This window comes from Zophobas morio, unplaced genomic scaffold, assembly GCF_036711695.1.
Source record: "Zophobas morio isolate AGI-343-1 ecotype UQ-CSIRO unplaced genomic scaffold, CSIRO_AGI_Zmor_V1 ptg000010l, whole genome shotgun sequence".
In the NCBI taxonomy this organism is placed as follows: domain Eukaryota; kingdom Metazoa; phylum Arthropoda; class Insecta; order Coleoptera; family Tenebrionidae; genus Zophobas; species Zophobas morio.
This window is the reverse complement of record NW_026972115.1, coordinates 1,677,443-1,691,916: the sequence shown is the minus strand read 5'-3', so window position 1 is coordinate 1,691,916 and position 14,474 is coordinate 1,677,443. Positions and strand designations below refer to the sequence as shown.

The 14,474-nt window shown below is 35.5% G+C and overlaps 1 protein-coding gene across 1 annotated transcript in view; it reads left to right on the top strand.

The window, feature by feature from the left end:
• LOC135126096 (guanine nucleotide-binding protein G(s) subunit alpha) overlaps positions 1-13,590 on the top strand; it is a 39,060-nt gene extending 25,470 nt beyond the window's left edge. Inside the window, exons 2-6 of the mRNA XM_064051906.1 lie at positions 1,160-1,327; positions 1,837-2,015; positions 2,073-2,323; positions 2,380-2,507; positions 11,161-13,590. Of these exons, the coding sequence (XP_063907976.1) occupies positions 1,160-1,327; positions 1,837-2,015; positions 2,073-2,323; positions 2,380-2,507; positions 11,161-11,307 (873 nt within the window). The 3' untranslated portion in view covers positions 11,308-13,590. The remainder of the gene's footprint in view (positions 1-1,159; positions 1,328-1,836; positions 2,016-2,072; positions 2,324-2,379; positions 2,508-11,160) is intronic.
• Positions 13,591-14,474: the final 884 nt, after the last annotated feature.

Sequence of the window (14,474 nt, the reverse complement as noted above, 5' to 3'; positions counted from 1 at the left end):
TTGTTCCTTTCGCATTTATCGCCGTTTTACAATTTTTATTCACTTCCAGCCCAGAATAAATCTTAACAGGCACTTGACAACGCTCAAAGTACGTGTTAACTTACCTTAATCCCGTGGACGTTATATTTGTTTTTGCATTTTTAAAAATAGAATATTCAAATTTCGTGATGATTCACTTTACTGTTTTGCTTTGACAATTATCAGGTATAAAAACTGCGCACTGTCTATCGCTAGGATATATAGTTTAATTAAGTTACCAAAAACGAAAACAGACTAACTAAAAAAAATTACCACAGAACTAATTTCTCATTTTTAGTATGTGTAATATTTTTGAACAGCGGCACAATTAGTACCGTCCGCTTTTGGACGAAGCGGTCCACGTCTAACATATACGTGTGTCATATCAAAAATAAACTTAAACAGGAAGTGCCAATTTTGTCTCTACGTTCTGCGGTTTTCCTGGAGTCAGTTCGATTGTCCGCACATTAGAGACCCGATTTTCCTGTTTGTCAAAACTGATCAAAAAATCGGTCCTTCGAACCGGATCCAGCTCTAACGCATTCCGAGCGTGCGAAATCAATAACAATCTACCTTTGTGTGTGTTATGGTGCACCACGTCCCCGCCTCCTCTCCTCCGAACAGAATTTCTTTAAAATATGTAATAAATAGATATTTAAATACAGTCCAGAATTTATTTTTAGATGCGTTCAGTAACACGTGCACTCATGTACATGGTAATAACATGTAGAGCTGTCTCAGTTACCTACAACACGCATGAAATATATTTATAGTTCGTTATCTGTGTGTTTTAATTGATGTGCAAATCACGGAAAATCCGAACAATAGAGGATTTTGACTCGCACATTTATAATTAGATAGTTGTGATACTTACAAAAATAGCGAGTCTGACATAAATAAGCTTCACCTCACGCTTTAATAAAAACCTGAACTTTTTTTAACGAGAGATCTATGTCGTATGACTGTGCGGTCAGCGGCGTAGGCCATTTTTCATCTCGGACGTCATCTGCCGGAAACTAGTGGAGTTAAGGGGGGAGTGGCTAGATGGCGCGTTTGTCGCTGACTTGGTGCAACGCGATTGGTTGCCTTTAACTTCCAGTTCGAAATAGTAGTTGTGATTTTTTTTTTTTTTTCTTTCCAGACAATATCGGGAGCGATGTCGACTTTAAGTCCTCCCGTGCAACTCGAAAAGCCAGAAAACCAAGCCCGAGTGGACTGGATCCAGGATTGCGCTACTGGTCCAGACTTCGATTACCCACCCGAGTTCTATGAACATACAGAGGCTCTCTGGAAAGACAGAGGCGTACAGGTAGAGTATTTTGGGCGCCCTCTGGCGACTCGGACGTCGCCTTACCGTAGCGCGTTGTAATTGTTTGTCCTGGTAGGACGAAGCAATTATCACGTGTTAATGTTTCAGCGAAAATTTGGTCGGTTAATTATTGGTTGCTACGAGTATTGATAAAATGTCAATATTTGTCTTTTAATAATGCACAGAACGGTTCACAATATGTGACTGATGATGGATTTCAGGAAATTAGTGCTTCCCAATGCGAATGCGGGGACATTAAGGGAGCCGCTGTAGTGTAATACGCTAAATTGTTAATGAATATTAGACATCTCGATGCCGTTTGCGGCGGCGGTGAGGTTAAGTGGGGCAATTGAGAGGTTGTCGGAAAAAATTTCGGCGCTGTAAGTGGACTTTGGAACGGTTCGATTGTACAATAACGTCGTATAAACATTTGATTCTAAAGTAAATTTCACGGCTTACCAGACGACTTTTTACTTTGGTCGTCGTCGTCTCAAAGCGTGTTTTTGCAGGCCACGTACGACAGAAGTAACGAATACCAGTTGATAGATTGTGCGAAGTACTTCCTTGATCAAGTGAGCGTAATCAAACAACCCAATTACACTCCAACAGAACAGGACATCCTGCGCTGCCGTGTACTTACCAGCGGCATATTCGAAACGCTCTTCCAGGTTGACAAAGTCAACTTCCAGTAAGCCCCGCCCCCGTTTTCCGTCAAGGTCGCTTTTCACAGAACCTCTTTCCGCAGCATGTTCGACGTCGGTGGCCAAAGGGACGAAAGACGAAAATGGATCCAGTGTTTCAATGACGTCACGGCGATCATATTCGTCACGGCGTGTAGCTCATACAACATGGTGTTGCGGGAGGATCCCACCCAGAATAGGCTGCGCGAGAGCCTCGACCTGTTCAAGTCCATATGGAACAACAGGTGGTTGCGTACCATTTCCGTCATCCTTTTTCTCAATAAGCAGGACCTGCTCGCGGAAAAAATTCTTGCAGGTGGGTGGTGGGTGAAGAGTTGGCGGAGGGTTAAAGGGCGGCGTTTCTGTTCGCAGGTAAAAGCAAACTCGAGGAGTACTTTGCTGAATTCGCGCGGTATACGCCGCCGCAGGACGTCGCGAACGATGCAAACGAGCCTCCTGAGGTGTTTCGCGCTAAGTACTTCATAAGAGACGAGTTCCTGGTGAGTATGGGTGAGGGAGGGGTGAGAGACGACGATACGAAAAAAGAGCTGCTTTGAGTGCGATTGAGAACGGTAAATTTAACATTCTTAGGGTTGCAACACCTTCTAGAAGAATAGGTATCGCTTCGAAAGCATTTTGTCAAAGTCACAGTTTTCTACACTGTTTTTGATGTCCATCCTTTTTTTCTTTGGTGCTTCTCGATGTTTTGTAGTTTTTTCTACACTTGGTTGAATTGAAGAAAGACAGGAAACTTCTTCAGTTATCTTCCTTTTCCAATTTCAGCCTGTTCTAGGTTCGAAATTCTTTAGCATCTTCCTGAAGACTTGTCCATCGATGTATCTTTAAGAATGACTAACTAATTCAGGAACTCGTCAGCTCTGCTTTTTCTGGTTACAAAGCAGAAACTTTCAGAAATGCTTCTACTTCTTCGATAGACTGTTGGAAATGTGGTCACAGATTCTTCTTAAGATCCTATTCTACTTAAGGATTTACTGGATCTTCTGGTCTTGGTTTACGTTGCTTCCAGCAACGGCCTAGAAATCCCTCCTTTTTTTAATTTTTTTGTAAAACTCTTCTAGGCTGTCCTGATGTTCTTCTATAGAATTTTCTCAATTCTTCCGGCTCTGAACTCGAAAATTTTCTGGAAACGCCATTCTCAATCCTTTTTCATGGTTATCAACGAAACTAACTAGAATATTCTAGAAGCTTCAGGAAACTTCTTTAGTTATCTTCTTTTTCCTATTTTAACCTATTCTACGTTCTAAATTCTTTAGGATCTTCTCGAAGACTTCTCTTCCTATGTCCATTTGAGAATGACTAATTCAGAAACTCGTCAGTTCTGCTTCTTCTAGTTACAAAGTAGAAACTTCCAGAAATGCTTCTATTTCTTCCACAGAATATTTGGGAATGTGGTCGAAGTTTCTTCTTACAATCTTATTCTATTTCCGAATTTTTTAGATCTTTTGGTCTTGATTTACGTTGTTTCCAGCAACGCCCTAGAAATCCCTCCTTTTTTTTATTTTTTTGTAAAACTCTTCTAGGCAGTCCTGATGATGTTCTTCTATAGAATTTTCTCAATTCTTCTGGCTCTGAACTCGAAAATTTTCTGGTAACGTCATTCTCAATCCTTTTTCATGGTTATCAACGAAACTAGCTAGAATATTCTAGAAGCTTCAGGAAACTTCTTTAGTTATCTTCTTTTTCCTATTTTAACCTATTCTACGTTCTAAATTCTTTAGGATCTTCTCGAAGACTTATCTTCCGATGTCTATTTGAGAATGACTAATTCAGGAACTCGTCAGCTCTGCTTCTTCTAGTTACAAAGTAGAAACTTCCAGAAATGCTTCTATTTCGAACACAGAATATTTGGGAATGTGGTCGAAGTTTCTTCTTACAATCTTATTCTATTTCCGAATTTATTAGATCTTCTGGTCTTGGTTTACGTTGTTTCCAGCAACGGCCTAGAAATCCCTTCTTTTTTTATTTTTTTGTAAAACTCTTCTAGGCTGTCCTAATGATGTTCTTCTATAGAATTTTCTCAATTCTTCTGGCTCTGAACTCGAAAATTTTCTGGTGACGCCATTCTCAATCCTTTTTCATGGTTATCAACGAAACTAGCTAGAATATTCTAGAAGCTTCAGGAAACTTCTTTAGTTATCTTCTTTTTCCTATTTTAACCTATTCTACGTTCTAAATTCTTTAGGATCTTCTCGAAGACTTATCTTCCGATGTCTATTTGAAAATGACTAATTCAGGAACTCGTCAGCTTTGCTTCTTCTAGTTACAAAGTAGAAACTTCCAGAAATGCTTCTATTTCGAACACAGAATATTTGGGAATGTGGTCGAAGTTTCTTCTTAGAATCCTATCCTATTTATAGATTTACTAGATCTTCTGGTGTAGATTTACGTAGTTTCTAACAAGGGCCTAGAAATCCCTACTTTCTTTATTTTTCTGTAAAACTCTTCCTGCTCTGTCAAGATATGTTCTTCTATGGAATTATCCAGAATTTTTTCAATTCCTCCGGCTCTGAACTGTAAAATTTTCTGGAAACGCCATTCCCCAGAAATGCTTCTATTTCTTCGACAGAATGCTTGGGAATATAGTCGAAAATTATTCATAAAATCTCTTTCCATATGTAGATTTACTAGATCTTCTAGTCTTGATTCTAAAATCTAAAATTTTCTGGAAACGCTCTTTTGAACCCTTTCTTGTTGGGTATCACTAGAATATTTTAGAAGCTTCAGGAAAATTCTTCAGTTTTCTTCTTTCTTCAAATTCAAGCTATTCTATGCTGTTTGATGTCTACTTGAGATGATGTTTCTAGTTATAGATATGTTCTTCTATGGAATTTTCTAGAATTTTCTCAATTCCTCCGATTATCATCGAAATTTACTAGAATGTTCTAGAAGCTTCAGGAAACTTCTTCAGTTTTCTTCTTTCTTCAATTTTAACCTGTTTTAGATTCGGAATTTTCGAGAATCTTTTCGAAGATCTGCCGCTTGAGATGTTGTTTCTAGTTACAAAAAAAAAAAAAACAACAGAAACTTCTAGAAATGCTTCTCTATTTCTTCGGCAGACTCTTTGGGAATGTGGTCGAAGATTTATCGTAAAATCGCTTTCTGTTTATGGATTTTAACTGGATCTTTTGGTTTTGTTTTATATAGTTTCTAACGACGAACTGCCTAGAATCTCCTTCTTTCTTCACTTTTCTGTAAAACTTCTACACTATACTGCCAACAGAATGTTCTTCTTTCTAGAAAGTTCGAATTTTTTTCAGTTCTAAAATCTAAAATTTTATGGAAACGCTGTTCTGAACCCCCTTTTTTGATGGGTATCACTAGAATATTCTAGAAGTTTCAGGAAAATTCTCCAGTTTTCTTCTTTCTTCAATTTCAAACTGTTCTACGTTCGGAATTTTTGAGAATCTTCTCGAAAATTTTCTGGAAACGGTGTTCTCAATCCTTTCTTGATGGGTGTCATCGAAATTCACTGGAATATTCTAGAAGCTTCAGGAAAATTCTTCAGTTTTCTTCTTACTTTTTGTAAAACTCTTCTACACTACCAGGAGAATTTCGTTTATGAAATCTTCTAGAATTTTCGCATTTTTCCATTTCTAAAATTTAAAATTTTCTGGAAGCGCTCTTCTGAACCCTTTTTGATGGATATCACTAGAATATTCTAGAAGTTTCAGGAAAATTCTCCAGTTTTCTTCTTTCTGCAATTTCAAACTGTTCTACGTTCGGAATTTTTGAGAATCTTCTCGAAAATTTTCTGGAAACGGTGTTCTCAATCCTTTCTTGATGGGTGTCATCGAAATTCACTGGAATATTCTAGAAGCTTCAGGAAAATTCTTCAGTTTTCTTCTTACTTTTTGTAAAACTCTTCTACACTACCAGGAGAATTTCGTTTATGGAATCTTCTAGAATTTTCGCATTTTTCCAGATCTAAAGTTTAAAATTTTCTGGAAGCGCTCTTCTGAACTCTTTTTGATGGATATCACTAGAATATTCTAGAAGCTTCAGAAAAAATATTTGGTTTTCTTCTTTCTTCAATTTCAACCTGTTGTAAGTTCGGAATTTTTGAGAATCTTCTCGAGGATCTGCCGTTTGATGTCTGCTTGAGATGATGTTTCTAGTTACAAAAGAGGAATTCTACTTCTTGAAATTCTTCTATTTATTCAACAGACCTTTTGGGAATTTGGTCGAAAATTCATCATAAAATCGCGTTTTCAATTTATGGATTTAAACTGGATCTTTTGGTTTTGTTTTAGATAGTTTCCAACAACGAATTGCCTAGAATTTCCTCCTTTCTTCATTTTTCTGTAAAACTTGTCCAGAGCCAGGAGAATATTCTTCTATGGAATTTTCTAGAATTTTCGCATTTTTTTCAGTTCTAAAATCTAAAATTTTCTAGAAATGCTCTTCTGAACCCTTTTTTGATAGCTATTACTAGAATATTCTAGAAGTTTCAGGAAAATTCTCCAGTTTTCTTCTTTCTTCAATTTCAACCAGTTCTACGTTCGGAATTTTTTAGAATCTTCTCAAAGATCTGCCGTTTGATATCTACTTGAGATGATGTTTCTAGTTACAAAAGAGAAACTTCTACTTCTAGAAATTCTTCTATTTCTTCAACAGACCTTTTGGGAATTTGGTCGAAAATTCATCATAAAATCGCGTTTTCAATTTATGGATTTAAACTGGATCTTTTGGTTTTGTTTTACATAGTTTCCAACGACGAATTGCCTAGAATTTCCTCCTTTCTTCATTTTTCTGTAAAACTTGTCCAGAGCCAGGAGAATATTCTTCTATGGAATTTTCTAGCATTTTCGCATTTTTTTCAGTTCTAAAATCTAAAATTTTCTAGAAATGCTGTTCTGAAACCTTTTTTGATGGCTATCACTAGAATATTCTAGAAGTTTCAGGAAAATTCTCTAGTTTCCTTCATTCTTCAATTTTAACCTGTTCTACGTTCGGAATTTTTGATAATTTTCTCAAAGATCTGCCGTTTGATGTCTAGTTAAGATGATGTTTCTAGTTACAAAAGAGAAACTTCTACTTCTAGAAATTCTTCTATTTTTTTCAACGGACCGTTTGGGAATGTGGTTGAAAATTCATCATAAAATCGCGTTTTCAATTTATGGATTTAAACTGGATCTTTTGGTTTTGTTTTACATAGTTTCCAACGACGAATTGCCTAGAATTTCCTCCTGTCTTCATTTTTCTGTAAAACTTGTCCAGAGCCAGGAGAATATTCTTCTATGGAATTTTCTAGAATTTTCGCATTTTCTTCGGTTCTAAAATGTCAAATTTTCTAGAAACGCTCTTCCGAACCGGTTCTTGATGGGTAAGAATATTCTATAAGTTTCAGGAAAATTCTCCAGTTTTCTTCTTTCTTCAATTTCAACCTGTTTTACGTTCGGAATTTTTGAGAATCTTCTCGAAGATCTGCCGTTTGATGCCTGCTTGAGATGATGTTTCTAGTTACAAAACAGAAACTTCCACTTCTAGAAATGCCTCTATTTCTTCAACAGACCTTTTGGGAATTTGGTCGAAAATTCATCATAAAATCGCGTTTTCAATTTATGGATTTAAACTGGATCTTTTGGTTTTGTTTTACATAGTTTCCAACGACGAATTGCCTAGAATTTCCTCCTTTCTTCATTTTTCTGTAAAACTTGTCCAGAGCCAGGAGAATATTCTTCTATGGAATTTTCTAGCATTTTCGCATTTTTTTCAGTTCTAAAATCTAAAATTTTCTAGAAATGCTGTTCTGAAACCTTTTTTGATGGCTATCACTAGAATATTCTAGAAGTTTCAGGAAAATTCTCTAGTTTCCTTCATTCTTCAATTTTAACCTGTTCTACGTTCGGAATTTTTGATAATTTTCTCAAAGATCTGCCGTTTGATGTCTAGTTAAGATGATGTTTCTAGTTACAAAAGAGAAACTTCTACTTCTAGAAATTCTTCTATTTTTTTCAACGGACCGTTTGGGAATGTGGTTGAAAATTCATCATAAAATCGCGTTTTCAATTTATGGATTTAAACTGGATCTTTTGGTTTTGTTTTACATAGTTTCCAACGACGAATTGCCTAGAATTTCCTCCTGTCTTCATTTTTCTGTAAAACTTGTCCAGAGCCAGGAGAATATTCTTCTATGGAATTTTCTAGAATTTTCGCATTTTCTTCGGTTCTAAAATGTCAAATTTTCTAGAAACGCTCTTCCGAACCGGTTCTTGATGGGTAAGAATATTCTATAAGTTTCAGGAAAATTCTCTAGTTTCCTTCATTCTTCAATTTTAACCTGTTCTACGTTCGGAATTTTTGATAATTTTCTCAAAGATCTGCCGTTTGATGTCTAGTTAAGATGATGTTTCTAGTTACAAAAGAGAAACTTCTACTTCTAGAAATTCTTCTATTTTTTTCAACGGACCGTTTGGGAATGTGGTTGAAAATTCATCATAAAATCGCGTTTTCAATTTATGGATTTAAACTGGATCTTTTGGTTTTGTTTTACATAGTTTCCAACGACGAATTGCCTAGAATTTCCTCCTGTCTTCATTTTTCTGTAAAACTTGTCCAGAGCCAGGAGAATATTCTTCTATGGAATTTTCTAGAATTTTCGCATTTTCTTCGGTTCTAAAATGTCAAATTTTCTAGAAACGCTCTTCCGAACCGGTTCTTGATGGGTAAGAATATTCTATAAGTTTCAGGAAAATTCTCCAGTTTTCTTCTTTCTTCAATTTCAACCTGTTTTACGTTCGGAATTTTTGAGAATCTTCTCGAAGATCTGCCGTTTGATGCCTGCTTGAGATGATGTTTCTAGTTACAAAACAGAAACTTCCACTTCTAGAAATGCCTCTATTTCTTCAACAGACCTTTTGGGAATGTGGTCGAAAATTCATCATAAAATCGCGTTCAATTTATGGATTTAAACTGGATCGTTTGGTTTTGTTTTACATAGTTTCTAACGACGAATTGCCTAGAATTTCTTCCTTTCTTCATTTTTCTGTAAAACTTGTCCAGAGCCAGGAGAATATTCTTCTATGGAATTTTCTAGAATTTTCGCATTTTCTTCAGTTCTAAAACCTAAAATTTTCTGGAAACGCTCTTCCGAACCCTTTTCGATGGATATCACTAGAATATTGTATAAGCTTCAGGAAAATTCTCCAGTTTTCTTCTTTCTTCAATTTCAACCTGTTGTAAGTTCGGAATTTTTGAGAATCTTTTCGAAGATCTGCCGTTTGATGTCTGCTTGAGATGATGTTTCTAGTTACAAAAGAGAAACTTCTACTTCTAGAAATTCTTCTATTTCTTCAACAGACCTTTGGGAATTTGGTCGAAAATTCATCATAAATTCGCATTCTATTTATGGAGTTAAACTGGATCTTTTGGTTTTGTTTTACATAGTTTCCAACGACGAATTGCCTAGAATTTCCTCCTTTCTTCATTTTTCTGTAAAACTTGTCCAGAGCCAGGAGAATATTCTTCTATCGAATTTTCTAGAATTTTCGCATTTTTTTCAGTTCTAAAACCTAAAATTTTCTAGAAACGCTCTTCTTAGAAGTTTAAGGAAAATTCTTCAGTTTTCTTCTTTCTTCAATTTTAAGCTGTTTTACGCTCGGAATTTTTGAGAATCTTCTCGAAGATCTGCCGTTTGATGTCTACTTGAGATGATGTTTCTAGATACAAAACAGGAACTTTTACTTCTAGAAATGCTTGATGGGTAGAATATTCTAGAAGTTTCAGAAAAATTCTCCAGTTTTCTTCTTTCTTCAATTTCAACCAGTTCTATGTTCGGAATTTTTGAGAATCTTCTTAAAGATCTGCCGTTTGATGTCTACTTGAGATGATGTTTCTAGTTACAAAACAGAAACTTCTACTTCTAGAAATTCTTCTATTTCTTCAACAGACCTTTTGGGAATGTGGTCGAAAATTCATCATAAAATCGCGTTTTCAATTTATGAATTTAAACTGGATCTTTTGGTTTTGTTTTACATAGTTTCTAACGATGAATTGCCTAGAATTTCCTCCTTTCTACATTTTTCTGTAAAACTTTTCTACACTCCCAGGAGAATCTTCTTCTATGGAATTTTCTAGAATTGTCGCATTTTTTGCAGTTCTAAAATCTAAAATTTTCTGGAAACGCTGTTCTCAATCCTTTCTTGATGGATATCATCGAAACACACTAGAATATTCTAGAAGCTTAAGAAACATTGTTCAGTTTTTTTCTTTCTTCAATTTCAACCTGTTCTACGTTCGGAATTTTTGAGAATCCTTTTGAAAATCTGCCATTTGATGTCTGTCAAAAAATGACTGATTCAGGAACTCCTCAGTTTTGCTATTTCTAGTTACAAAACAGAAACTTCTAGAAATGCTTTTATTTCTTCCATAGAATGTTCGAGAATGTGGTCTGATCTTGTTTTACATTGCTTCCACCAACGAATTGTTTAGAAATCAATCCTGTCTTTATTTTATAACAAAATTGTTCTAAACTGTCAGAAAAATGATCTTTTAACGAATTTTCCAGAACTTCTATAATTCTTCTGGTTCTGAAATCTAAAATATTCTTGAGAATATTTTAGAAACCTAATGAAACATCGTAAGTTATCTTCTTTCTTCAATTTCAATCTGTTCCATCTTCGGAATTTTTTAGAATCTTCTTGAATATCCATCAATTAACTTTTTCTGGAAATGTATTTTCACATAGAAGAATCTTTTTTTTTGAATTCCGATTGCGATTGTAATTCTTGTCTGCTGTCATTTTTTAAACTAAATTCTTCAAAATCTTTCGTGAAACGGAATAAAATTGTACTCTTTGCTTCCGTTCTCGAGAGGACGTTACCCGAACCTTCTTGGCTAAAAATTCTCGAAAACAAAAAAAGGCTTAAAAATGATCAAGTAAATAGAGAAAATGGGATAAAAATAGACAACAATGGACCAAATTTGACAAGCGACTGTCGTTTCCATCTTCCGGCTCGCGCGTTTTTATCTTCAGATTTACGTATCGTAAAGTTGGCTAAAAGCCGAAAAAGAAAAGCCGCGCTTTTTTTATGATGTGATCTGTTGCGTTCCGCTCTATTTTCGTATCGTCGGATCAGTGGCTCGAACGTGATAACCAGATTCTAAACCGTGGGCGTCCTTTGTCTTTTTCAGCGCATAAGTACAGCCTCTGGTGAAGGCAAGCACTATTGTTATCCTCACTTTACTTGTGCCGTTGATACGGAGAATATCAAGAGAGTGTTTAACGACTGCCGTGATATCATTCAGCGTATGCACCTTCGCCAGTATGAACTCTTATAACCGCCCACCTCATTTTTTAGTCTGTTTTGTCTCCAACGCTTTCTTACTAACAAGTCGATTCCATTATGCTTACGTTTGTCAAGTTAATACAATAGAAAATGTAACAAAAAATGATAAAAAAAAAACGAGAAATACGAACACACACACACTCACACACACAACACACACAAAACCGTAGGACCAACCGAGACAACGCATTACTTTCTATGATAGTGTCAATAAAAAGTTGAGAATTTGGCAAACGTAACGTGTTCCCTGTTGTCAGTCGCGTCACGTGGTATATTGTGTATCATTTCTAATGCATTTCATGGATCTGTTCGTATTTTGACAATTTTGTATTCGTTCTAGACGTCAGTATCATGAAAAAAAGTACAAATCACTGAAGTTTCAGTCAATTTGCCATACTAATCTGTTGCGTTCGATTGCGTTTTTTGTTTTAATATCATAACCCATATGTGTTTTTCATGAACATCATTGTGATATCAAATTAGTGTTTATATAGATCATATAAAATAGCAAATAAGTTATTGATTTACCGAGTATTGTTTGTAAATTTACATGTTTATCTTTATTTTTCGCGGGTAGAGGCGGTTAGGTTAGGTTAGGAGGGCGCCACTGGCGTTTTAGACGAATCTGGTAGATCTGGGGCGGCGGCGGTCGCAAATGGTGCTCTCTTTTTTTCTATTGTAGAGGATCATGGTAAAAGTAGAGCGACCTCGCCCGGAAGCGTCTCTACACGTTCGATCGGTGAATTGTATGTTCATGAATTTTATTCATACTTTTGGAATTGTGATAATCTAAACTTTTTATACACTTATCAATGAATTGTTTGTAAAAAAAAGTCGAATTTCGTGTGCAATCTCATTTGAAAATTGGATCTTTAGCAGTTAACAATCATTATTTGTAACGATATATTTTTTATATGTTAACCTATTCTTAAAACAAAGTGTATTTATTTTTATTATCCGTTGAGATTAGAGTTAGTGCAATAATTTTAGTTGATCTGGCACAATCTTGATGTTTATATTGCTTTGAACTTTCCCTTTTGTGTTTCCATCTGATGATCTTCTGCTCAATTCAAAGAATACAGCTTCGTACTTAAGTCGTGTGTGCTGGGGTGGGGAGAGGGTCGCTATTGGCGCGCGTTTTTGAGTTGAGTAGATTAAGGTTTAGTTGTTGGTTTACTAATATACTACAGATAGTGTAAGCGATGGAGACTTTTAATTTTACAATCTGTAGATGCACAAAGAAGAGTGTGAATCTAGCTATATGTCCATGAAACCAACTTGTAAAATAAGGTACGGAACTAGTGTAATACATCACTATAGATCAGTGTATTTCGTTCTTCGTGTCACACTTTCGTTCTCGTTCATTTCTGTCCTCCTTGAGTTTTACCTTATTTGTGAGTTCGGTTCGGCGGGATTATCACTCTAATAAATTCATGCTTTTATTAGTTCGGTAGTGACTAATTAATAATAAAATATATATGTGCCGCTAGTCTAATAAACGGAACAATGAAATTACGTTTGTTCATTTTTTATTTCGGCGAGTTGCACTGTTCCAGTTTAAAAAGTTTACTGAATGTTATATTTGTTAATAAATTATAAATATTTATATCTGTAAAAGTGAGTTTGTGGTCAAGTCGTAGAAACCTTTCTTTACTCGAAAACAAACAAAAAAATGAAAAAAAAAAATCTTTTACCGGCCAGAATATTCGATGTCAATGAATGTATAGATAAAAGTTTTACTTCTTGACTATATACACACTCTAAGATTCGGCTGACTGTATTATATCAGCATATTGCTCCATTTTCGTAGTCCGTTCTGTGTGAAATGCAGGAAGCTCTTGTTAAGTTTTTCTTTCGAATATTTTTATGTGTATTGTTTTCTCGTGGCGTCAGTAATATGCCGATAACATACATGAACCTGTTCTTCCTGGCTCCTGGTGACTCTGAGTGACCTAGGTCGTCGGGTATTGCACAACTGCAGTAAAAGCAATTTTGTCTAGGTATGGGAAATGTGTCAACGTGCGAATGGGTGCGCGCGCAGGTGTGTGTGAATTCATCGTTGTGAGCTGATCTAAGCAGTATTCTTTTGTTTTATTTGTTTATTGTTTTGCCAATATTGTATATGTGAACACAATGTGAGATTCAAAGCATGCGCATGGTGAAAACTGCCTGTAATGAATCTTGTATCTATAAATATATAAATAAATGAATAAAATATGAAATTATATGAAGATATGTAACTAAATGACCTGTAATAAATATGTCTTATTTAAAACGCTCGCTCTCTCTGTGAAAATCAGAACACCCACACCTGAGGCGCTCGCCTGGAAGGAACATGGAAGTGAGCGGCGGGAACTCGGAGTGGTCATAAAGTGACTACTTTGTGCGGTATGTGGGGAAATAAACAAACTGGTAAGTAAATGAGGCCATTAAAATATCACTGCGTCGACTATTAGATGTCTTATTTATGTGCGGTCATGTGGGAAATAGTACGCTGGCGAGGACGAGGAGACAAAGTGTAAACATGTGTTTTAAATTACTTTGACACCTACATAAAAGCAGGTTAGAATTATTCAAACTACCGAACTACTTCGTGTCTCATCATTTTTGTTCCTTGTGGTCGTGGTGACATTGGCGCACTTTTAGTCACCTTTTGTGTGGACTTCAAATAGAAGGTTTCTGATTGGATGAAACGCAAGGCCAAGGATGCAAAAGTAAGCAAAGTTAAAGATAATGGTGGAAATGAGGTCATCAAAGCTCTACAAGGAATAAACAGAATTGAGTTGAGGTTCTATACTCATCTACTGTAAAATTTGATGATTTAAGCATATCTATTTAGAAACAATTACTGTCACATTTATTTTCATAGTAAAAGCGTAGTTAATTTTAAATGTAAATAACAAATATTAATAGCATTGCTTGTGTATGCAATGAAAAATACACTTGCACTTTTATATTGAAACTTATTATTATTGTGTGGATTTCTACTCGTTGAGCTCTAAAAAAGCTTACTACAAACAAAATTTTATTAATAATTTGTGCTATTAATAAGACTCGAATAATATGCAAAATGTATAATTAAAAAAAAACTTTGAATGACTTAAAGGAAATAATCAAATTAAACGTTCTGAATCAATGCAAATATTTGAATATCACAAA